This window comes from Myodes glareolus, chromosome X, assembly GCF_982192425.1.
Source record: "Myodes glareolus chromosome X, mMyoGla1.1, whole genome shotgun sequence".
NCBI lineage: Eukaryota > Metazoa > Chordata > Mammalia > Rodentia > Cricetidae > Myodes > Myodes glareolus.
In genome coordinates, this window is record NC_142053.1 from 24,141,516 (window position 1) to 24,167,895 (window position 26,380).

The 26,380-nt window shown below is 40.8% G+C and overlaps 1 protein-coding gene across 1 annotated transcript; it reads right to left on the reverse strand.

Annotated features, from left to right (window-relative positions):
- Positions 1-10,070: 10,070 nt before the first annotated feature.
- Arhgap36 (Rho GTPase activating protein 36) lies at positions 10,071-17,090 on the reverse strand. Its single transcript, XM_048450293.3, has 12 exons — positions 16,734-17,090; positions 15,455-15,520; positions 14,756-14,985; positions 14,342-14,534; positions 14,069-14,124; positions 13,675-13,825; positions 13,004-13,152; positions 12,693-12,869; positions 12,389-12,486; positions 12,158-12,264; positions 11,533-11,709; positions 10,071-11,322 (listed from the first exon to the last, which is right to left on the reverse strand). The coding sequence occupies exons 1-12, from the start codon at positions 16,984-16,986 to the stop codon at positions 11,168-11,170; spliced, it is 1,812 nt and encodes a 603-aa protein (XP_048306250.3). The 5' UTR covers positions 16,987-17,090; the 3' UTR covers positions 10,071-11,167.
- Between the last annotated feature and the right edge of the window lie 9,290 nt (positions 17,091-26,380).

Here is a 26,380-nt window from a genome sequence, read left to right on the forward strand (position 1 = left end):
CTTATCTAGAGGCGAGGCCTTATGAATTTTCCTTTATCTACATCAGCTTGTCAACTGATACTGTCATTATGCTGGTCTTGCTTCTACAACCATATTGCTGAGATTTCATGACTACTGCATCTCTGTAAAATGTCTTGAAGACACTATCTAGCAGGAGACAACCTGGTCTTCTGGCTCTTACACACTTTCTCATCCCTCTTCCATCATTTTTCTTGAATCTTATGTTTAGAGGTTGCATTGTAAATGCATCAGTTGGGGCTGCCAGTTGTTCTCTGCGTTTTGACCAGTTGTAAATTTCAGTAATGGTCTCTGCTGCAGAAAGAAGCTTCTTCAATGAAGAGTAAGAGGTTCGCATGGTGGTGAGTATAAATGTTAATATTTAGAATTCAGTAAGAAATTATACACACTTGGAAAATGACAGCAGTAAGGCATGAATTCCCTCCTATTGAGAAAACCATAAATGCAATTAGATAGCTATTGTTTACTCCCAAGATAAAGATGATGCTATTGAGCAATTAGAGATATCTTACCAGGCTGGTCATTGCTTAGTATGTAGGATTTACAGTTGGGTGGAGCTTTTGACTGCTTTTCTCTCTTAGCAGCTTGCATAGCATCTTCTGATAGTCTAAGAGCTAGTCTTCAGAGAACAGGCTTCCAGTTCCAGGTCAGTACCAGTCCTATTCTTTCAAGTCCTGTTTCAGATTTTTGTGGTATTGTCAGCAGCAGAGTCTTACCTTCAAGTTCTAGGATGCACTAAGGGCAATAGTAATAGCCTTTATTGTTGATGTAATCTCTTGAACCCCACAAACCAACAACTTTAAAGGAGATTTCCCATGTCTGACACCGGGTATATTTTAGATAATTTACATCTTAGGGAGAGATTATCACCTCACATGGAATAAGACAAGATTATCACCTCACATGGAATAAGTCATAACTACATTATAAAAAGTAAACTTATAAAATAATGTTCTTTCATCTGGCTTTCTCAAACATTCTTGGTGTTATTTGCAGTCCTTCATCCCTCTTCCACTATATTACCCTTCCTCTCCCATTTCCAGTTAATGCTGCCCATATTTCCTTCATTCATTCTATCCTCCAAATCTTTGAAGACAAATAATATTGAAAATTCTATAACAAAGCTCACTAACAATAAGATTAAATACACAAATCTTCAATATCAGAAATAAAATAGAAGTTACTATTGCTGGTTCCACGTTTAGTAATAGAATAACAAAAAAATAACTAAATTAAACTTTTACTGGCACATTTTTATAACTTTACTAAAACTCAAAGAAAAGGAATATTGACTGAATAGAAGCAGATAGACCAAATATCCCTATATTTAAGTTAAGTCAATAACTTAAAGTCTTCTATAAATGACATATTGGTCTCTCTTAGTTTCACCTATGAGTTCTTTCAGATATTTAAAAGATGATAATTATCAATTTGCCACAATCATTTCCCAGAGAACAGTAGCCCAGATAGCACTACTCTATAAGGCTAGAATTACCTTCATACCAAAATCAGAGTAGAACATTATCAGAAAGGAAACTGCAGAAAAAATATTTTATGAAAATAGATTACAAATTTGACAACAAAATCAAATTACATATAATAATGTATATAGAAAAAATACACCATTAATAAGTGCAATTGACCTATTATTAGCAAGGCTAGTTCAATACTTGAAAATGGGTTACTATAATCCTTCACATTCAAAGCTAAAGCAGAAAAATTATATGGTTACATAAACAAATATTCTCTTGAGAAAACTAAATTTCTACTCATGGTCAAATCCATAAACTAAGAGTAGAAGGAAAGTCATTCAACAAGAAAAATCATAAAGGAAAATTCCATCCAGTATCATATTTAAAAGTGTTAAACTACATGATTTCCCCCTAAAATAATCACTGTCTATATAGAAAACTCCAATAAACCTAAGAAGAAGAGAAAAATTCAAAGAAAAAAGTCAAGGAAGACAAAGACTCCTTGAACAAACTAGTGTTTCAAATGTACAGAATAGACTGTCAATATACAGAAATCCACTGCTGTACTATATATTCTCAATGAACAAGTGGAATTTTTAATGTGCAATATCAATTCTAAAAGCAGTAAAAAATATATGTCATGTATAAATATGTGTGTGTGCAGAAGAAATTGAGAGAACTGATAAAAGAAAAGAATATAAGAACGTGCAAATATGTGTTCATAAATTAGTGTGTGATACCAATTCTTCCCATATTTATCTATTCATTCAGTGCTATCCCAAGCAAACCAATCAAGATCTCAGCTGTTTGCATATTAGCAAATAAACCAGTATTTCAAATATACAGAATAGAATGTCAACATATAGCAATTTGCTGCTTTCCTATATATTTTGTCAATAAACAATTGAAATTTCTTATATAGATTATAATGAGGCATTAACCATGAAGGACATGTATAAATGTAATTTATATACTTATTTATTCTGGAATGTAAATGAACATTGAAATGATCAAGCCAATATTGAAGAATAAAGTCAGGCAACTTGCATTGCTCAGTATAAAGGCATAGTGTAAAGCTGCAACAAGCAACACAATATGTAGTTGGTAGAGCAACAGGCACAGTACAATGGAATAAAAAATAAAGATAGTATCTCCAAAAGACTCAACTAACTGATTTTGTCAAATGCACAAATATCAGAGAGTAAAATAAAGAGCAACAACATCAAATACTGAAAATATGCAGAGCAATCATATCACTCATACATTGCTAGTGGGGATATATAAAGTCATGTATTAGCTCTGAAAACCGATTGGCTGGCTTCTTATAGATTTTTAACACATTATTATCTAGGGCTTACAACTTTACATGTGAGAATTTATTCCAGAGAAATGAAAACACATTATCTGCTCAAAATTTCTGTATGTCCTCAATGGTTTTCTGTTGTTATGATAAACATGACCAAAAACATCTTAAAGGGAGAAAGGGTTTATTTCAGCTTACAGGTTACAGATCATGATTTAGGAAGCCAGTGCAGGAACTCAAAGCAGGAACCTGGAAGCAGAAAAAATGTTTCTTATTGTTTCACCCTAGTTTACTCACCTACATTTTTAACAGTCTATAGGCTGAGTCTGCTCATTTGTTTCCTAGCTACTCAGACACAAAAAAAAAAACACACAGAAACTATATTAATTGTAACTGCTCTTTCTATTAGCTCAGGTTTCTTATTAACTAACTCTTTTTTTAAATATTTATTTATTTATTATGTACACAATATTCTGTCTGTGTGAATGTCTGCAGGCCAGAAGAGGGCACCAGACCTCATTACAAATGGTTGTGAGCCACCATGTGGTTGCTGGAATTGAACTCAGGACCTTTGGAAGAGCAGGCAATGCTCTTAACCACTGAGCCATCTCTCCAGCCCCCTTATTAACTAACTCTTAAACTTAAATTAATTCATTTCTATTAATCTGTGTATCAGCACGAGGCTGTGGCTTACTGGTAAGGATCTAGCATCTTTCTCCTTTGGCAGCTACATGGTGTCTCCCGGACTCTGCCTACTTTCTCTCTCTATTTCCATTCAGATTTCCCTCCTGGCTATATACTTCCCTGCCATAGACAAAAACAACTTTATTCATTAACCAGTAAAAGCAACACATATACAGAAGGAAATCCCATATCACTTTCCCTTTTCTGTCTAAATAAAAAAAAAGGTTTTAACTTTTATAATTTTAACATAGTAAAATTACATATACAAAACAGTTATCAAGCAAAAATTATAGTTACACTATTTAGTCCATTTACTATTTGGCAAATTAAGGAAAATATTCAATCATCTATCCTATATTTGTGAGGATAAAGTTTTATATCTAATTTATCTTTTATCATAATTAAGGAAAACTATAACTATCTGTCTTTACCTCTTGAAAGACCCCAGAAGGATATAATATTAACTAAGTAAACAGTAACTGCATTGTAAGCAACTTCCAAAATTCTAGACTTGACAGAGACATCTTGCAGCCTGGACAGTCACCAAAGTTCTTCTATAACATTGCGGCATCCATCTTCAGCCTATAGGCCCATAATATCTGGCAGACTTTTCCATGAAGCAGGAAATTTGAAAGGCTGTTTCACCTATATTGGCAGTTTTTCAGTCACTTTCTTCTGTGTCTTGCAGAAAGTCTGGTAGACGATTTTATGAAGCAAAAACCCTGAAAGACTTTCTCACCTTCTATAGGCAAGTTCACTAGTCATTTTTCTGTGGGTCTTGCATGTCCAGTTCATACAGCATATCATCAAGCAGCCCAGAAAACAGCAGTTTCTTGCCCAAGTGGCGAGCCTTGTTACATTGAAGGCAAATTCCATAATGAGTTTCTTCAATGTCCATCAACCTCTCTGAAGTAATTGGGACTGTCAGAAGCAAACATGTCTCACTGTCAAGAAAAGTCTAAGATCTTAAAATATTTTAAATGCCATATTCTGTAGGTCTTTGAAGTGTTGAAGATTATCTAACTGAAATATATCTCTGTATGTATAAAAAATCTAACATGACTACAAGTTTGACTATTATAAATGACTATCTATTAATCTATAAATTTTAATTATATATTACATTTTTAAATGAACTGTAAAAACATAATCCCTTAAACAAGAGCAAAAAATAGACATACACAGTGCAAAAAAAATGACCTTAAATTTGTCTCTAAATCATACCCTCACCTTCACACTTTTCAGAAAAAAAGTTAGTGTGACCATTAACCACTTATAATCAACACCCTTTAAATGAAAACAAACATTCATAAACAATCATTTTGGGAATTCGGTAGTAGTTTTCTCCAAACTGCTTCCTGCTGTTTGTTGAGCAAAGTATTTTTAGGATTCATAGAGAACTTTCAGGGGCTCTTGTTCCATCAAACCACATTAGCTTAGAAGAAATCCACAAGTTCTCATCTTCTGTGGAAACAAAAGCAGAACCTCTTTTCCAAAGTAACATATCCTTAGACTCAAATTTTGAATTCAAGATATCTTTAAAATATGTTTGTTTTCCTTAGCAGCCCCGAGTCAAATGTCTCTCTCAAAGTAAAAATTGAAAAACATACAATAACATGCATGATCCAGACTCTCTGTGTCTTATGTGACTTAATTTTTTACTCAATTATTTTTTAATATTTATTTTATTATCTTTACTCCTTTAATCTATGACTTATTCTTTCTTCTCTCTCTCTTAAGCCCATATACGTTTATCCAACACTGTTACCTATTCAGGGGTCTTTTTCATCAGAATCTTTCTTATTGTGGATCTGTAATCCTTTTCTGACCAGGAGAGTTCCCTTTTTTTTTTTCCTTTTTTGACATGCTAAGCAGGCATGGCTAAGAACAATGCTGTGGCTTTTCCTGTTGCCTCTTCCCAGTCCAACACGGTAGAGGTATGTTCACCACCTCTGCAAACCATGTTCATCACCCCAGCCTGAGGGACACAGTGGGTCTATGTTGCCATAAAGAAATTTGTAGCACTCTTCTCACAAGCCTCATTTCAGTGCTCTGTAGCCAAACCTTTCAAAAGAGCCAGAGTCCTTCATGATGCCAATATGAACCAGAAAACTGGTTCTTTAAAAAACTGTACAGCTTTTGCTGCTAATGCTGAGTCAGAAAGCCTGCTCTTAAAGGAGCTACACCTCTGTTTGCCTCTAGCAAACAGAGCCCACCCAAGAAAATGCTGTTACTGAGAAGCTGTGTTTAACTCTGTTCTTTTGTGTCTAGAAATCCTTCCCAAGCTCTCTCAGGTTTTATGTGGGTATAGTTGTCCCATGTTGGTACCATTTTTTAACCAGAGGCTCTGCTTTAGGTACCAGACTGCCCAGACCTGAATAATTACACAGAAACTATATTAATTGCAACACTGTTTGGCCAATGACTTAGGCATATTCCTAGCTAGCTCTTACATCTTAAATTAACCCATTTCTATTATTCTGCATTTTGTCATGAGGCTGTGGCTTACCAGCAAGGCATCTGTCTCCTTTGGCAGCAACATGGTTTCTCCCTGACTCTGCCTTCTTTCCTCCTCTATCTCTCGTTGAAATTCCTGCCTTTCTATATTCTTCCCTCCCATAAACCAAAGCAGCTTCATTATTAACCAATGGTAATAAAATATAGTTCAGCATACAGAGGGGAATCCCACATCAACTTCTAAATCCATTTGCTCCAATATCCTGTTTAGATAGAAAATAAGTGAAAGAGGGGACACTGGGCCCCTGTGCTCCTCATTCCATATCAAGAGCAAATGTTGGGGGACTCAAATATTGTTGGAAGACTTGGGTCTCCGAGGGATTGGAGCTCAGTTCATTAGAGGTACATCCATACCTAGAGGTTTCAAGTGATTGGGTATGGTTGGAATGCTGAAATCTATAGATTGGAGAAGTCGGGGTATATGAGTAGTATGTGTTATGCCACTCAAGTTGAACACAGAATTTGGAATATAAAGGAAGTTTGTGTGCTGGTCTTTACAATAAGGTTTATAAAAATGTCTATGTTTATGACAATGCAGCTACAGTTCCTCAGTTAGTAGTCTGACAGTGAAAAACATAAGAAACCATCATTTTAGGGAATTCAGAAAATGAAGGGATTGTATCAAAATGATTTGCTTTTTTATTAATTATCTGGATATTTTTGATTGTTTGGTAGGTTTTTTTTTATTTGAGTAAGCAATAACGCAAGTAAAAACTTTGTGAGTCATATCTTTACACCCACCAAGCTGTGGAACTGAATCTTCTCACCAGACTTCTGGCCTTGAGTAAGACAGCCTTGGTATTACCATTAACAAAACAGGAAGGTTGGGATAAATTAGTGTTAATATCTGTGGTACCTGGATACAAATGTTAGAGATAGCATTATTTTTGTTGAGCAGTTTATTCTATGTGGAGAGCAAAGACATATTTGAAAAAAAATAACCTGAAGCTTACTTACTGAAATTGAGAAACCCCCACCATATGTCTGGGCCAATTGAATCTAGTATTTAACCAACCCAGTTTGGAAGGTGGACTACATTTATACCTATGTATTTGGGAAGGTTATTTAACCTCTCTCTGCTTCAATTTTAGGAATATGGCAATAATGTGTATCACCTGGAATTAGTGTGACTATTAAGTTAAACAAATGCATGTAAAACTTATAATGATACCAGATACTTTGGAATAATTCCACATGTATTAACTATCATTATAATTATTACAAAGTTTCTTATTATAGTAGAATCCATTGTTACATGACTGTTGCCTATAAACCTCTATTAAAAGAAATAAATAAAACTAAATAAACCCAAAAGATCATGTGTGTGTGTGTGTGTGTGTGTGTGTGTGTGTGTGTGTGTGTGTGTGTGTGTAGCAATAATACTTAAAGAGGCCCTGGTTTTCAGAAGGAATTAATTGGATTTAGAAGTAATTGGGGAAAGGAAAACATAGGAAAATGATGTAAATACAGTACCCATATAGGAAATTCTCAAAAATAAATTAAATAAACAAATAATACTCACTATTCCACTTTGAACATGGAAATTTCTTTGTGTGTCCTGATGCCATAAGCATCAAGAAGGGTTAGTGGTCCCCATAAATCAAACAATAGTTTGACATTATGCTTGTAAGTTATATGTTTCCAACTGCTTCTAGGTTTTCATTTGTCAAAAATTCAAAAAGAGAGTGTCTCAGTTGAAGAAATCTACCATTTTTCCCATTTAAGCTTCCTGCTTCTAAACTTTAGATCCTCTCATTAGTTTATGTTTTCTTACTTGTCTTTTCTTTAATCATTTATCTTATTTTAACTCTTAAATTCTCTTTATCAGATCAATTATTACTTCTCATTATTTCCCTTCATTCAACCCTATTATTTTATACCTTTATTGACCTTTGTCCTCTGATTTTCCCCTATGATTACATTGTTACATCCCTATATTTCAAACCATAACATTTTCTCAGTTATTCTATACAACCCAGCTTCTTTTTTCTATATCAGTGGTTCTCAACCTTCCTAATGCTGCGACCCTTTAAGACAATTCCTCATGTTGTGGTGACCCTCAACCATAAAATTGTCTTGCTGCTACTTTACAACTGGAATTTTGCTACTGTTATGAATCAAATTGTAAATATCTGATATGCAGGATATCATGTGACCCTCCAATGGGTTATGATCCACAGGTTGAGAACCCCTCCTTTATATTGTACCCTTATATCTCTCCATTTGTTATTCGCCATCTCATGTTTTTATTCGTTATCCATCCTCTTTAACTTATATCATCCCTTATTTTTCCCTCACCCTTTACTTCATATCATCTTTTTTAATTCTCCTACCATTTCACCTTATCATACATCATCCTTTCCTGTTGTTTCATGCTGCCTCCTTCTCTTTTATCCTGTCACCCTTCCTCTTACATCATCCTCTCCTCCTTATTGCCTACCACTCCCTCCCTTATTTCATGTCGTATTTTACTCTTAACTCCCTAGTACCCTTCTTTCTTATCCTTTGTCATCCCCTCTACTTTATTGTCCATCACCCCTCCTCCTTACCCCACATCACCCCTCCTCCTTACCCCACATCATCTCTCCTCTTTATCCCATATTAACCCCCTCTTTATTCACAATCATCTCCCTCTTTTTCACATCATACCCTCATATTTACTCTATACTTCTCCCTCTTATCCCTTGTCATCTCTTCCTCTTTTTTCTCCATTATTCCCCCTTTATTTCATTTAATCTTCTCTTCTTTAGTCTTCATTATCCTTCCTCCTTGTGTCATCTCTTCTTTATTGCATCATTCTTCCTCATTATCCCACATCATCCCCTACTCTTCATTCCACATCACCCCCTTTTGCCATGCCATTCCTTAATCTATATGCACAATGACCCCTTCCCCTTATCCTATGTTACCGTCTTCTCTTTTCTCCATCTTCCTTTTCTATGCCGTCACCCCTCCTCCTTATTCCTGATCACCCTATTGCCCCATGTCAACCCATCTTATTTTCCATCACCTCTTCTTCTAAACTATATCATCCTGTCTTCTTTACCCACCATCATGCCTCCCTTTTATCCCATACCATCTCCCTTCTGTTCCCCACCACCCTTCCACCTTATCCTATATCATTCCCTTCTCTTCATACACTATTATCTATTCCCTTCATCCCATGCTGTACCCTCCTTATGCCCCTTAACCCATTTCATCCCTTCCTTTTTATCAACCATCTTTTCCTTTTGGCCCATGCCATAGTCTCGTCTTTATCTACAATCAACCCTCCCCATTATCCTGTCATTCCTTCCCTTTTGTTGCCCATCTTCCTTTCATTTTATTCCCTATCATCCTTCCCTTTTATGTCCCTTTTCCTTATTCCTGATCACCCCATTATCCCATATCATTCCACCTTCTTTATTTTTTATCTTCTTTCCTCCTTACCCATATCATACCCTCTTCCTTATCCACTATCATCTATCCCCTTTATCCCTTGCCATCCCTCTCTTTTATCTACCATCATCCCTTCCCCTTATATCATGTCATCCCCTTCTTTTATTATCCATCATCCTTCCCTACTATTCCATGTCATCCCCTCTTCTTTATTCTCTGTCACTCACCTTTATACAGTGTTATCCCCTCTTCTTTATTCTTCACCACCTCTGAGTCTTTATCTCATATCATCACTTCTTCTTTATTAACCATTATCTCTCCCCTTTATTTCATGCCATCTCCTCTTTATTCCTCCATCCCCCATCTCCCTTATCCCATATCATTCCTCCTCTTCATCCAACATCATCTTTCCCTTCATTTCATGTCATACCCTGTTTATCCCCATCATTCTCTTTATCCCATGTCATCTTTTCTTCTCTATTTCCCATCACCTCTTCTCCTTCTCATATCATTCACTCCTCCTTTTATTCCCTATCCTCTCTCTTTTTTATATTGTCATCTCCTTGTTTTCATTTCTTATCAACCCCTCCCCTTTATTGCTCTTCTTTATCTTATTTTTCCCTTTAGATCACCACTTAGAGCTTCCCAACTCACCTATAAAATTCTAAGAGAAAAAAACACACTGTACACCATGAATATGCTGCTGACACAATACAGATGTTTATTAATGATGAAATGCCAGAGAAGTTTTAACAATCACAAATCTTCGAGCTCTGTGGTTGTTATCCATTGTATGATCGGTTTCTATCCCTCAATACAAGACATTCTTCATTCTAAGGACCTTAGCAGTTGTTACCCATAAGTATCAGTTATAATTTGGATGTCATATATAACCCATATCTGTGTTTTACCAGAGCAAGTCCCCCAAATTTGTACCGTCCTGCATAGAGGAAATACAGAGACGATAGGTAAGAAAGTTTGTAATCAGGTGACATTGACTACTTGGAACTATGTGTCTGTGCCTAGCTAGTTGTTTTACTGACAACGAGGGTGTGAACACTCGCTGTCTTTAAAACATGTCCAAGACTAAAATCTAATTTTTTCCTCTAACTTTTGACCCCAGAAAAGCTAGTTAGGCTTACACTTGAGGTTTCCCTGTCGGCATGTCATGAGCAACACTGCACAGAATTTTGGGAGTGGCTGTTTGATGAGCCATTGGTCTAAATAATTTGAGGGGGAAAATCCTGAGGCGGTGGAGTTGCTGCGGGGACACGGCTATGAGTTGGTGTGACACAGTTTAGCATTAATTGTTTGTCAGCTGTCTGTAGGCTGACCTAACACTCTAACACACCTCTTGAGGGCCTTTCCAGTGAGCTCTGGGGAGGAGGGTAGGAAAGTCAGGAAAAGCATGCAATCCCCTGGGGTGGGGGTAGGGAAAGCACCTCGAGATTTGTGAGCTTCTCTGGGACAGATGTTTATCACAAATGTAACATCAATTAAAGGAGGGGGCTGTAGTGAGAGATAGCCTGGAGCAGGGGTAAAAGAGAAGTAAGGTAGCACCAGGGAGCCTGGGCATGATGCAGAACTGTCTCTGCTTTTACCAGCTGAAGATACCAAACATCCCCAGGAATGAGGCTGGCAGTGTATTTGGAATTCCCATCCTGACCCGAGCATCAGGTGGAACTCCTTCTTACCCTCAAGTCTTTGTCTTCAAGACTCCCAAATGTTTCCTGTGGCATTCCAGGTCTACCCCCTCCCTTTTCCCCTGTCCGGCACCTTAAGGGAGGGAAAACATCTAAGGAGAGAAGCCTTTGCCAGATTTGCCCCCCTTGTCCCGGGGCCCACGGAGCAGTGGACCATCTTTCTTCGCCTTGCGGGGGTTACCCGCTCCTTCCTCATTGTCATGGGAGCGGGCAGTGCTGGGAGGCACAGTGGGCTCCACAGAGGAACCTGGAAAATAGTAGCAATGTTAACTTCTCATGTTTCTAGGCTTTATACTTTGCACACAACCTAACGCACCAACACCTAGTTTTGAATTTCAAATACAATAGAAGGCAAAAAGGCAGAGAAAGTAAATTCACTCCCATTTAACATGTTCATCATTACTTGGAGCATTTCTATTATTTGGGACTTAATTAATATCTGGGGTTTCATCATTACCTGGGATTTTATCAGCATCTGATTTGGCATTTTCCTTGTTTGGAATTACATCAAGATAGGGAACTTCTGCAAGGTCCAGCTGGTCGCCGTCTTCAAAATCTGGTTCATAATCAAAGTCATAGTCCAGGTTCTCTCCAGAGTTCAAGATATCGTGCACATCTGGGGCTCCCTCAGGATCTGCAACCACATCAAAACAAGGTAGTTCTTCAAAGTTTGGGATCTCAATGAGTTCTGGGATTTCATCAAGTTCTAGAATATCCTCAATGGGAGGTAGGCCATCAAAATTTAGGATGTCATCATCATCCTTACCAGCACCCTCCTCATCCTCACCATCATCTTCTTCATCAAGCTCTCATATGCCCTCAAGATGTGGGCCATGAATCTCTAGGTAATGTGGGATTTCAAGACCTTGAACTTTCCCCCCAAATACTCCCTCCATGAAATATTCAAATACTAACTCTTCATTTACAGACATATTATTCTCAGATGATTCACTTTCCTTCCTCAAGGGGCTCATCTTCAGCAAAGACCTGGTCCTCTGGAAGGGCCTAGCCTTCTACAAGGGACTGAGCTTTGGGAAGGGCATGACTTTTAGAAGAGATCTTATCTCTAAAAGGTAACTAACCTTCGTCAAAGGGCGGGCTCTGGGCAAGGACAGCAGCCAGGGCTTCAGTAGTGTTTTCCACTGGATCAGAAAGCATAGCATCCTCTTCCATCTTTATGCGAGCGCTCCTAAATGGGAAAAATTTGAAAAAGTTAGTATGTTTGCCCCAAAGCTGATTAAAATCAAGATGGTATAGCGCTGTAAATCCTATAGGCTAAACATAAACAACCCAGAAGTTAAAACCACACTCACTGGATCTTCCTCAGATTCCGGCGTCTGATAAAATCCAGGGCTTCAGGGCTGAACTTCCACACACGCTTAGCAACCTGCTTCTGAATATGGGGGGGCACCTGGAGGTAAAAATAGTAACCTTAACTGCATATTCCTTCTCATTTTTACTCATCTTTATTAGGTGTTTGGGACTGAACGTAATGTGATAAGCAAATGTGGAAGGAATTTCTAGAATAGAGGGCTTAGTTATCCATACAGAACTCTCCCTTATCCTGTGAACAGAAGAGGAATATGTAAAATAAGTATGTTTTACAACTCTGCTTACCTGGAAGAGGATATCCCAGTTATCAATCATGGCACGGACCACATTGACAGATGCAACATAGTGATCCATCCCCAGCTTTATCTTCCTGGATTCCCTCTTGGCCAGCTTCCCCTTCTTCAGGAGAGCAGTTCCAAACACCAAGGCCAAGTTGGTGGAAGTCATTCGGTTGCCTGGAACCTAAGTAAGGAAGTGTGATCAACCTTGAGGTAGCACTAGAAGCTGCCCAGATAATATATCTATATATTGTTGGTTTTCTCTCTTTACCCACTTTACAACCAATTATTTCACTATCCTTTCCAACAAATTTTTACCAGCTGTCCATCAGCGCCAATGGAGTCTTCGCAGTTCTCAGTGATTTTGTGCAGTGCCTTCAGTAGACGTTCAAGGGTATCGCTGTGGCAGGGCGGCATCAGGTAGACCAACAGTTGCAGGGCAGAAACCTGATCCTGGGGCTTCAGAGCTGCAAAAAAGAAAATGAGGGTGGCTCAGAGGGCTAGTTTTGGCAGCAGCCTGATATCAAAAGTGACACGTTTCTGCCTCATGGTTGCTGACGATTGTGGAATATGTAGAATAAGTACCCAGGAAACATGCTTTTGCTTCCTTCCAAGACATCTGACTGAGATCAGGGTCTCTGAAAATAAGTGCCCTTCTCAACCTCAAAGTCAAAGTCAAATCTCTATAGAGCCTTGTTCTTCTTTGCCCTGAGAAGGCACAATTAACAACTTCCAGAAGCTTAAGAGAAATTTCCAAGCAATAGATTTGTAAGGGAACAGCAAGAGGCACAGAAAGAAACCTTGAGAGGGTTTTTATTAACTTTTATTTTCATTAACAAATTGTATTCTGGAGAGGTATGTATATTCTGATGTTCATTCTACCCTAAATTCATGAAGCTCCTATAGGTTGAGTTTTCTCATTATGCTCCCTAGATTTGTGTATTGCTTCTTTTACTTGCACCAGCAATGGGGGTGGGCAGAAGACTCACTTGCAGTCAGGAGGAAGGACATGTACAGATCATCAGGCAGCAGGGAGTCCTTCATTTCATGGAAAAACTCCTTGAGGAGTGCAGCCACATCATGTACATTCACACTGTCATTCAGCTCAATATCCAGACCATTGTCAAATAACTCTCGGAGCTAAAAGGGGGAAAGAAGATGTGAAAAGCCTGCCTTGCCCACCATAGGCTTGGTCTTGGCCAGTTATTTAAGAAGTGACAGGCTTCAATGAAGACAGCTGGCAATGTCGTGTATCTAGGAGTCTGTAAAGAAGATCTTACTCCCCCCATCAATCATACCACTACCCTACATCTATGAAAGAGCCCTTATTCCTCTCTTCCTTTTCTTACCTAAAGAACAAACATGCAAATACAGTCAGTTTACCTGAAGCACGTTCTGCATAGAGTACTCAATGGTGAAAATCCCCACGGAGCTTAATCCTGAAAAAAAAGATCAGAGTTCTAAGCATCTATGACCCCTGTTTTCCAATTGCTTCCCCTTTTCTTCTTTAGCAGTTGCGTCCCAACTTTCAGTGACATGAGGGGAAGGCTATTCAAGTCCTCCATCCTCTTGCTTCTCTCTCTCTCTTGCTAGAACATTCTTCCCTTTCCCTTTAGTTGTCACCTTCCTTGATTTAACTGTGTATGTCTTCCTTACCATGTTCCTCAATGAACTTGCAGCAAGTCTCAACAACCTGAGGGACTTGTTGAGCAATTGGGTTGAGGCTCATCTTCCTTTTGGACCCCAGAAGGCGCTGCCCGATAGGAAATGAAAGATGGGAGAGCTGTAGGGTCCGCATCAGCAGGGCCCCATCCTCCAGTTCAGCCAGGCTATCCACAGACACTGCACCCTGTGAGAAAATCCAGATTATCTTAAAATGGAGAAGGAGCATTCATTGGGACCTCCCTGAGTGCTGCCTGACATTCAGAACCAGATAATCTCTCTGTGGTAAGACTAGCCCACCCCTTCTATTTCTGTTCAGTCTCCACACCATAAGAACACCATAAGGACACAAGCTTTGACTCCTCTCCACAATGGGACCCTGCCTGAAACCTCTAAGACTGAACTCACTCGACGACCACGGCGAGTGAACTCTGTAGGCAGGGTGGGCTCATTCCTCCTGCGACTGAAAAAGCGCCGCATGCGCCCAAACATCCTTTGCACCATGTTTCCCCGACGACGGCCGGAACTTGTGGCATTTTCAGCCTCCATTGCAGCTATCAGTTCAAGGTGCTTGCGGCGGGTAATTTCATTGACCAGCACCTCTTCCAGGCGGATGCCAAAGGTCTTGAGAGACGCGGCTGGGAAAGAATGAGAAACGTCAAAGACCCGCAACATTTGTATTAGGTGGGCTACATGGGCTTATAGTAGTCCTCTTCCTAGCACTCATCAATAATCAACCCCTCCCCCGAGGCCCACAGCGCCCCTCCCTGGGAAGCAAGACCCTGAAATAGTTAAAGATGACTCAACATTACTCAGCTACCCCGACGTAGCTGAAGGTCTCATCCCTGCCTATATCTTGCCAGTGTTTGACCACCTTGAAACAATTTGGGAATTATATCTGGGGTACATCCACAGGGAAGCTAAGGCAGGAGCTAGCAGCTATTCCTCCATTTCCTGATGTAACTCTCTAGGGGAGGTTCTGGGAGGAAGAGGGAAGAGTCTTCCGAAGCAATAAGCATCAGCAAGAATACAGTATGCAGGGACACACGACCAGGGGGGATTTTGTCTTTTATTTATTTCCTAAAGAAAAGAAAAAAGCCCCCTCACCCCTCTCCTGTCCTCTCAGAATCAGAAACCACTTCTCCAGGGTGTTTGGACGGTCAGTGGGTAGAGCTATGAAAAGGAAAGAAAGAAAAGACATGTACATTCACATTCATATAGGAAGTGATAAGTACCTAAACATCGCAATGAATTGATCTGCCGCGTGGGGAGGTGGAGTGGGAGGCTGTCCAGCCCCAGAAAAGTGTTTTTGCTTTCACCCAGCCTCTGTTTCCCCTCTTGACAACAAGACTAGTCCTACCTAGTACATGTAAGATTGCAAAAATTTAACCTAACCAGTTTAATGAGCTGGATGCATCGTGTTATGAACTAATAATTTCTCAGCACAACACTTAAAACGTTATTTCAAAAGCTCAGAGGCACTCAGATCATGCAACAGGCGAGGGGAGGGGCTCTGCCTGCAGCGCCACCACGGGTGAGGGTCGCCAAGTTACTGCGGAAGCGCTCACGCGCAGATTTGCCGTTGGCTCCTTTTGCTGCGGTGAGAGAATCAGCAATACCTGACTGTTTCTCTGCTCCAAACCCCGCAGTGATGACCACCAGCGGGGTCTCCTTGCCTTTTGCTTCACCCAGTTCAGGCTGCGCCAGAGGTGCGCGCCTGGCTAACCTGACTCCCACCCCTGCACTTCCCAGTCTTAACGGAGAGTCCCTCGAGCATCACGAACATCTCCCACATCTCCCACCTCCCCAATATCCTGCAGTCAAATCTATGCGCACCCCTGAGATCTCCCGAGCGCTGGGATCCGTTTCTGTGCCTGTTCCCCTGACTTCCCCGCAGCCAGCAGAGCTGGCTTGCGCTCGGAGCGCACCGCCGCCAATCCCAAGCCCGCAGCGCCTTCCAGCTCTTTGCCGGGGTTGGCGCGTCTCTCTCTGCCTCTTTCCCACCGTCTCTATCTCTCTGTACCATGCAGTCTCTCTCTTCCCGTCCCAGTTCTCTTTTAAAGTGCTCCCTTTGAGCCTACGTCTCTCTATGCCCGATTCTCCCGCTACACCTGGTGAGCCCAGTTTCTTCACCTGTCCTCGGTCTTACTAGGCTTACCGTCCCCTCAAAACCCCAGGCTTGGACTCTACTAAACTAATTTTAGTTTTTTTTCTGAAATTCATCAAATAGTTTTCAACTCCCCGCCCCTCCGTTCCTGGGGGGCCAGGAGACTGGTCCCGTTATGGGACACCCCCCCCTCACCCTCCAGAACCTCCTCGCTGCCCCATCCCGCCCGGGGATCTATTCGCGCCGCGCGAAAGACGCTGCGCTCCGGGTATAGCTCACCTCTGTCCGGCTTGAAATCAGAGAGGAAATGTCTGGCCACAAGTTCGTGGTAAGCAGTCTCCTGCAGCTTCAGGCGCTCCAGCTCGGAGAGGCTGTGTATGGAGACCATGTCCATCTTGCGGTCCGGGTTCTGTCCTGGGGCTCCTCCCAGGACGCTCACTAAAAAGATGAAGGCAGACAGCAACAGCAAAAGAAGAATGATTTTGGGACAGTGCGCCCTTGCTGCCTTCAGAAAAGGGATGCAGCCACCCATTCTGGAACCGGGTGAAAATCAAGACTGTATCATCCAGTTGTCACTGGACCTAGTGAAGGGAACTGTGGGGGAGAGGTAAAGAGGGAGGGAAAACTGGGAGGCGGCTTCACTCTCAAGCAGGGCTGTCTCTACTAGCTTATTCAGGGGGAGCAGAAGAAAAAGCAACTTGAAAAAAAAAACCCAGCTCTGAACTGATAGGCAGTTCAGAAAAGAGAAAAAAAACAAGCAAAATAAAGAAAGCAGGTTTTTAAAAACCAAGTAATCTTGTATTTTTTTTCAAAGCACTTTGAAACAACAATAAAACATGATATTTTCTATCAACTAATTAGAGCCCTGATAATTTTCTTTTCATGATGATGCCCTAAAGCTGTCTGGGTTAGATAGAGAGGAGGCATCTACCCAAGCTGGGAGCATTTTAAGTTTAAATAACTCTTTCAGAAGACAAACTGGACACACAGATCTGAAGCCAAATTTTGTCCCCAGGCCTTTTGACCTAGTAATTTCCCTTCTAGGAATCTATTCTAATGAAATCTTGCTACAGACAGGAAACATCATATACAAATGAACCATCCAATAAAAAAAAAGCTAGCCCAGTAATGAGATTCATTATATAGATTATGTAATAAATAGTATGGAAAATGATGCAACCATATATTGATGCTTATAAAGAGATTTTCAACAACAAATACAAAATGCAGAATTTGTGATCATCTCTATGTAAAGAAAAACATGCATAAAACACTAAAGCAAACACACCTAAATTCTAACAAATAGTCTTTAGTGGCAGTATTTTATTTGCTTTTACTTTTTCTCATTTAATAAATCTGATTGTGTTGCATTCCCTGGGGGGGAATCAACTTTTATGAAAACAAACTTCATCTCTAGATCATCTCTAGTGAGACTCTAGACAGAATTAGTGATCACAGTGAAGTTTGTCTTAATGTAATTACAACATTGTTTTTAGTTGCCCTTCCTCCATGCTAACTAATGCTGTGCTCAGGCTTCACAACCCTCAGTGGAGCCCTCCCTGGACCCTACATAGCATCTTTTATCACATCCTCTGTTACCCATTTTTTTCTTTCAGTCATTTATTAAAAGAAAAAACAAATCTGTATTTACTGCCCACTGTAATATTGCTCCTTTCATAAAAGATTGTACAGTGCAGTGAAAGCCATACACAGGCTAGCAACAGTTTATAAAACCTTTTGATATGTCAGCTGGCAAAGGTATAAACAAAGAACTGTGAGAACAGAAAGGAGAAAATATCTAAGTCTGCCTGAAGACAGGGTCAAGGGGACGGGGAAGAAGACAGAGAGACAGAGACAGAGACAGAGACAGAGAGACAAGTTTGTGCAAAGACAAACATATGAAAGAAAGATTGATATCTACTTAAAGCAATATACAGAAGCTGGAAGAAGCTAAATCATGAAAGGTTCTTAATGCCATCTTAGAAAGGTAGACTTTTTTTCTCCAGGCAATAGGGTGCCACTATAGGGTCTTAAGCAGGAAGTGACAGAGTCATAGCTGTAACTGAAAAATCACAAAGAGCCATGAAAACTCTAGTTTGAGTAGAAAGCCTGAAGCAGGTAAATCAGCTAAGAGGCAAAGGATTGGTTACATATATCAGATATCCTGCATGGAAAAGACAAGATTTAGGGCAAAATTAATTTGAATGGAAAGGGAAAGTTTAAGACAGCTTCCACATTTATGGTTTGTGTGGATGCGTTTATGGCTAGTTTCAGTCAGAGAAAGTAATTTGGGACATGGGGAACTAAGCCTTTTGACAAAAGAAAGTAATCTCATACCATTTTTCTAAGCTTTCTTCTCATATGGGGGTTTACAAATATGTTCTATATATTATCCTGAGGGCAGCTTAAAATTCAAAGATCAGATTATGTGACTGTTGACAGAGAAGAGTATTTATCATACAGTAGTCTAAATAAATGAGCTATAGAGTCTATGAAGAAAACATACTTCTTGAGTTTTATCAACAAAATTCTCTTTTACCCACTTACCTTAATAGCAAGTCATAGATACCAGAAATGTCTGCTGGATAACTGAGATCCAGCATGAGAAAGAAGAAAGAAGACTGTTTCTTAGCTTTGAGATGAAGCCAAGATGAAAGCCCACAGATTCGAAAGCTCCTTCAACTGCAAAGCACATACCCTGAACCCAAGGTATGAATCTAAACTCGACCGCCAAATAACAATCAAAAGTGACCATTTAAACCAAAGGCACATGCATTTAAGTGCAATTCAGACTGAACTTCTAGCAAGCCCCACCAACAATAACAAACCTAAACACTATCAAATGAGGGTCTCATCTTGTCACACAGTCTAGCTTTGGTTTCAAATTTCTAACATCCCAGCCCCCCCCCCCCACCCTTATTCCAGTCCAAACATCTTTGTACCTCTCTTGGAGTTGCAGCTATTTCTTCTTGATGCTTACCAGAGCTGTTCAAGCAAAGAGCAGAGCTGGTTCTTTCCCCAAAAATACAAGATGAAAATAAATCCCTCCCCTCCTCAAAAAAAAGGTGAGAACAAACAGTGAAACCTCAAATCATCATCAGCCTGAAAAGGAGAGGGAGAGAGAGAGAGAGGGAGAGGGAGAGAGGGAGAGGGAGAGCCTTGGAGAGATGAGTCAGCCTAGATGCTTACAATTCCAAAGGAAATCAAAGGCCTTACAATAAACCGTTTGTCATTGCCTCTCTGCTTGAGCATACAGGGCTGAACTTAACAACAGTCATCGGCTGCCGTATTGCCAACAAAATTGACTCCATCTTATGTACCTTCAACCCTCTCAGATCCCAAGTAGGCCCAGAGACTGTAGCAGAGCTAGCAAGACCAGAATGTCCCCAAAAGAAGCAAAGAGGATACACAAGAAAGGGAAAAACAGACTTTAACACTAAGAGACAGGCACGAGATCAACGGGGTTTTTTGTTTGTTTGTTTGTTTGTTTTGTTGTTGTTGGTTTTTTGTTTTTTTTTTTTTGGTTTAACCAATCTACTTGCCCTCAATCCTGACTTGCCAAGCTGAACACAAAAGAAGGCTCACCACAGGGAACAAAGTGCCAAGAGACCTCTCTTGCATAGTGTCTTCTCCTCCCCCTTTTCAGCATGCCATTTTGAAGGCATAATCATTGAAACAACCATGAGATCAAAAAGATACCCAGTGAGGAACTTGAAAGCAAAGAATCCAAGATATTTGCAAAAATAATTCCTTAACACAAACACTTGTAGTGGGCAATAAAGTTAGAGCCAACGCCAAGCTTTTTTAGTCCTTAACTGTATAAGCATAGGAAAGCCAGTTGAATTCTGAGCCTTGGTGATCTGCTCTGTAAAATGGGGAAATAATATAGATTCCATTTCAACAGTTAACATGTTAAATTAATAGTGTGTGTGTGTGATTAGTAACAGTATTTTTTTAAATAAACATGTAGTATAAAAGATTCATTGCAGAGGGCTCGAATCTGTCTGAAACTACCAGGCTGCAAAATGATTACATAAAATAGGAATTTGTATTGATGCATTGACTAATCTACTCTGCTCAATTTCTACTAAGTTTGAATTAAATTAGCACAGATAAAGAGATGTAGGGATCTATTTTAAAAAGCTCTGTCTTCTTCACTCTTGAACCTCAAGCATTTTTAATCATCTTACAAGAGTCAGAAAAACTAACTGCATAATTAAATATTACAAATGTTGTTATTCAGATTAGTAAACTGCAACCATGTCCTCAAATGTATTTCTCTTTCAAACCATCCAGTTTTACCATGTTACCAGCAAAGGACCATATAATACCAATTAGATCAGTGAAGGAATTCAGAAATTAGCAGATATCAAGCAGGAGATTCTGAACAGAGGACATAGGGAGAAATCAAGTATTGAGCAGTACAAATGGTGGGGGAAGCACCCTTGGGTGGCATCAAAACTGTTCTCTATGTCCTCCTGAAAAGCATGGCACAGATGGGGAAACAAATTAACATTGGAAAGGTCAACCACTTCAACATAGAGAAGACAGAAATGCTCTCAGCTCACCATAAATTCACAGTCTTCACAACTTGGGGGCCTAATTTACTCCATTGCTCCCATCAAACAGTTAGGATTGGTCTAGCTCTCACTAGTAAACATGGATGGAAAATAAAAACAGGGATCACACTGACTCTGTTGGTCCAAATCGCTATTAACTAGGCACCTTGTGGCATCATTCGAATTTTGCTCCTTGGAGTTTGAGAAATTGATAGAGCATGGGGCTGGGTGCCCAGAAGGTATTGCATTTACGTTATTCAAATGTGGACAGGCAGTGACAATGGGTAAAGACATCCCCATTATTACCTCACAACCTGAGAAAGAGATACAGAGCTCTAGCTGAGCAGATCTGGGCACCGATTTAGTCTGCTGACACATTACCTCATTCATCTCAAGCATTAATGAGTTAGCCTTCAAGTTGTTATCCCATAACCTCCATTTCAGCAAAGGCTGCAGATGCAGTGAACAAAATGACTCATTTTAGCCCATGCGGTGGTGATGCCCCAAGATAATGAAATCTGAGGATAGCGTTCTTCAGTCCATGCAGTCGGTCCATCATGCCATGGCAGAAGCTCATAAACTGAAGAGAGTTTTGTTAAATATCTCAAGAAAAGCTTCGGATTTTAAAATCTATTTTAAGAATAGTGTGCTATGAGAACTGCAGTGAGACTTAGCTGTCACCTAGTCCAAAACCTCTTTTCTGTATTTCAAAAAACTGAGACTTAGAGACTGGACACGAACCCATTTCTTAATCTCAGGACATTTTCTAGTAGCCCATCTAACAATCCTCCCCACAGCTGCAAGATTTTTGCCTTGCTAGATAATGAACTCTCAAGAATGCATACATAATCAAAGGCTAATTCCAAAAAGCCAGAGGAAATCATATAGAAGGCAGGCAGCCGCCAGAAATTACAGCATCTTTGTACAATAAGTACAATCGTCATTCCATAGAATGTGGAATGTCCTTTTTAAATTTTATGGACTTTAAAGAAACAATTCCAGCTCAGGGTGGTGAAGGGCAATCTTTATGCTATAAACATCCCAAAGGATAGTGTAAACAAGGCAATACAACATCAAATACAACAAGATGCAGATTTTCTCACTATTATCTGCAGAATGTGTCAGAGTGCATAATAGTGCTGCCACACAAGCTGTGCCATCTTTCCCCCCTTTTAGTTGCTATTTCTATTAAATGGTAGCAGAAGAGACAAAAAATAAGATGTTCTATCAATGGGTCGTAAAAAATAATGAATGCTTAATTTGCCTCATGCTTCTCATTTTCTCAAAAGCTTTCTATGTGTCCTTTATGTCTAGACCCTGGCACACAGTAGGTATTCAATAAGTGTTCATTGGGTGAATCATGGGATTATAAAGTCTAAGGGTTTGCATGAACATAAAGCTCTCACAGTTAAAACAGGTATCCATGATTCATGAACAAATGAATCATGCCACTTTCTTTTTACAACAACCCCTGGAAAGGAGGTGGGTTGGGATTATCCCGTCTTTACAGAGGACAACAAACAAGAGTTCTTTCTTGAGAGCTTGTGGTATAACTAAAGTTATATAAAACCCATGGGAGAAGTGGGAAGAAAGGCTTTTCTGTGTGTCTGTCTGTCTGTCTGCCTCACTTCCTCTCCTCTCTGTCTCTCTGCCTATGTCTGTCTGTCTGTCTCCACCTCCCTTGCTGTCTGTCTCTTTCTCTGTGTGTGTGTGTCTATTTCTCTGTGTGTGTCTCGCTCTGTCTCTCTCCCCTTCTGTTTCTATCTGTTGCCCCTCTCTGTGTCTGTCTCTCTGTCTCTGTCTCTGTCTATCTCTATCTCCTGTGTGTGTGTGTGTGTGTGTGTGTATTTGTGTGTGTGTGTTTCATAGTGGAAACCAAGAAGTCTAAATTCAAATCTCAGCCTTACGCATTCAAAAACCAAGTGTATGACTTAAAGAAAAGTACCTCATTTTTGTGAGTCTCATGTCTATGCCACTGTTATATAACAAATATGGTACATGTTACATGTTAACATGATACACATGTTAACCCAAAGGTAGGGTGGGATGAAAGAACCCTCTAAAGTGTTGTCTCAGACTGAGGACCCTCTCTCTCTTTCAAGTTCACGTTGCAAGGACTGACAGACTGAAGCACTTCTTTCTGGAAAGGTGGTCTCTGTCTGACAAAGAATACACCTGACCCTGCTTTGAAAAGTGAAAATGAATACTCACCTACTGCCAGCAGGAAGCACACTTTCAGGGGGGAAAGGAGAGCTAGGTCTTTCCTGGGTCTTCCTTGGTGGGAGATGCAGTATATGGGGAGATTGGTTTAGTTTGTGAAATGTGGGGAGAAGTAATTGGGTCACAAAAAGAACTGAATACCCACTACTGGCCAGGCCTGCTAGAGAGAAAGGGAAAGCTACTTGCATGGACGTCCCAACTCCTGCCCTTGGGATCTTACAGCCTAGTTAAATGTCACACTAAAAAAGGGGGGGCTCATCATCCTTCCATGTTTCTCTTCACTAATTTAAATCCATTTCGTCTCCATCTCTCCTTTAAGGACTGTTAAGAATTGACTATATCTCCAGGCCTACTTGCACTGGACAGATGCTCACTTAATTGTAAGCTTTCAGTACACATTCAGTAGATTTTTGTACATTCTTCCCAGATAGTCCTCTCTCCCCTCTCCCCATCCCCCTCTGTTCTGTGTCCTGTACACAAACATCCATATACACACTCACATCCCCACATTCTTCCACATATTTACACAAACACCTCTCTCCACTGTGTTCACTACAATAGAGAGGAATGAGACTCAATTAAAGGGAGCCTCATCACCACATGAGAAAGAAAACATCAGTAGAAACAATCCCCCAGACCGTCTAGGCAGAGCTCATGTCAAGGAAAGCTGCACAATAAAGAAACCCTCACAGTCTAGGCTCAGGGTTTCTCCTTCATTCTGTGCCCCCTCCTCACCCACTTTCCTTCCCTTTGATTATATCTCCCTCAACAAGCACACAATTTCCTGCCAGTTTTCTTTTTCAAAATCCTGTCTGAACGACTGCCATAGGGAATTGGGTCTGTGGGAGATATTTTCCCCATGGAGTTTTTATGAACAGGATGGCATTTTAAAACCACCTTCAAATAACCATATTTCTAAAATACCAGTGTCAAACTCCACATTCTCCCTCTCCAAAGTAGACCTTTTCCTTCAAAACACCTTAGACCAAGAGTCGGGGGACCTTCTTAGTGATTACACAGCTGGGTGGCCTTATGCAAGTCAGTGTGTGCCTCCAAAGCCAAAGCTGGCATTATTTATCATTGTCTTGTTTACCTAAACAGCACTGTAGGGATAGAGCCCTCTGATTCCAAAGTCCTTGACTATTCTAAGTAAGGACTTAATGAACTCCAGGACAGAGGGTCGCAGTGCGGGCGCCATACCTCCTACTCAAAAGAGAGTTCCCCTCCACTCCTGAGTGGCTTCCTGGGGCCCATAGATGGGGGTATTATATTGGTCTCCTTCATTGTCTTATGCAAGCTGCGGCCCAGCTGCAGGGGGCGGTGAAAGGTCAGCACAAACTCTGTACCCTCGAAGCAAGGAATCAAGGGGTTATCCTCAGCCTATGGGAGCCACTGCTCAGGGGAGCAAGGCCTTCAGACTGAGTTGGGCTTCGCAGCGCGTGTCCCGCCGCCACGTAGCTAGTGGGAGCGCTTATTCTGCAAAGTTAAACCAAGACCCTCCGGCGCCCAAAAGTACTTTCCACTGCCCCATCACCATCACCCAGTTCTCACCAGTGAGAACTGAAAAAAAATTCCTCTTTCCGCAGAACTCCCCTCGTGCCCTTACCCAAGACCCTTGGCAACAGGTTCAACATTCTCTGCTCTCCTCTCCCTCCCACACGTCGGACCCTCCAGTAAGGGGACCCTCACCCCCCCCCCCTCGCCACCCCTCAGAGGGCTCCACTCAGGCCCTTAATGTCGAGCCCCTGCTCTACCTCTTGGCGACTCTCCTGGTCCGGCCAAGGAATAAGAGGCTTGGAGACCTGCTAGTCAGCCTGGCAATGCGCCGCTGCTAGTCCTGAGAGGAGCTGCAGGCGCTGTGAGCGCTCTGCTCTGCCACTCCGATTCCCCCACCCTGTGTACAGCTTTCCGCGGTGGGGTAGGGGCTGATTCATAGCAATTTTCTACACAGCAGCCAGCTCTGTGCCTTAGGCATACCTGTTTGCTGAATTCCCTGGGCTACTCCCACTGTTTTTCCACGTACCCCACAATCTTTTCTCCTCTTATTTAAAACAATCTCATCTTTACTATTCAGCCCTACGAGACCCCTAAGCTTTCCAAAACCTCCCTCTCCTGGTCATGCTTCACAGTCTCACATTACAGATGAAGGAAATGCAGAAGTGGGGTTTAGACAGTTAATAAATATACTTCCAAACACTGAGCTAATTAGTTCTAGAGCCAAGGTGAGGGTCCACACTTCTTGATTCCCTCCCAGTTTGGCACTCTACTTGATAATGTACATTTATTCCCTTTTAACCTTGCTCCTGTGAGCAGGGAACATCCCTTTTAGTCTCTTTGCATGCCAGGGCTGTGTAAAGACCACCACCCACCACACCTTGCCTCACTTTTCCAGCTCCATGTTTCCACAGTAGTGGGTTTCATAAAGTCCTCCGCCTACCTGGATGGCAATGATCTCAGTAACTTCTGCCACCCCATTACTATTATCTTCATTCCGTCTTACTGTTTTTGCATGTCTATACACCCGGGAAAGCCACAAGACCACGCATCTAAAACGTCTTACAAAATTGTCCTCTTCTAATCTGTAGCTAACCAATCACACCTACAAATCAACATTATATCAAGCAGCAACTTATAGAAAATGATAGGATAGTGTATCTCCAATATTCTCCTCTGATGCACCGAAAGCACTATGGTGCAAACTCTCAAACGAGAGGAACTTCTAGTGCACATTGTCTTCCCCTTGCAACTGAATTTCTTGCTCTCTTGTGTCAAGTCAATGGAGAATGGGAGAACATGGTTTTTAAAAGGCAAAAGAATAGAGAAGGTAAGCGTCCATAATGTTAAAGACTATATAGGATCCCAACAAGAAAAAAACAAAAGGAGGCAGAAACAGAATTCAGGGAAAGGAAAGAAGAATGAAAGGAGGAAGGAAAAGTTAGCAGCTGCTCATTCTGAGTATAAGTGACTACAAAGAATGTCCAGGAAGATGTAGCCTTACTTCCCCAAAGGCTAAATAAGACACGTGACTCTGAAGAATCCAGATTAGAAGAGAAATCCAGAAGCTAGGTGGAAAATTTCTCTTCAGAAAGGGGACAGGGAGGAGGGGGATGCAAGAGGATACAGTAGAGCACTGGAGGGAGGGAGGGA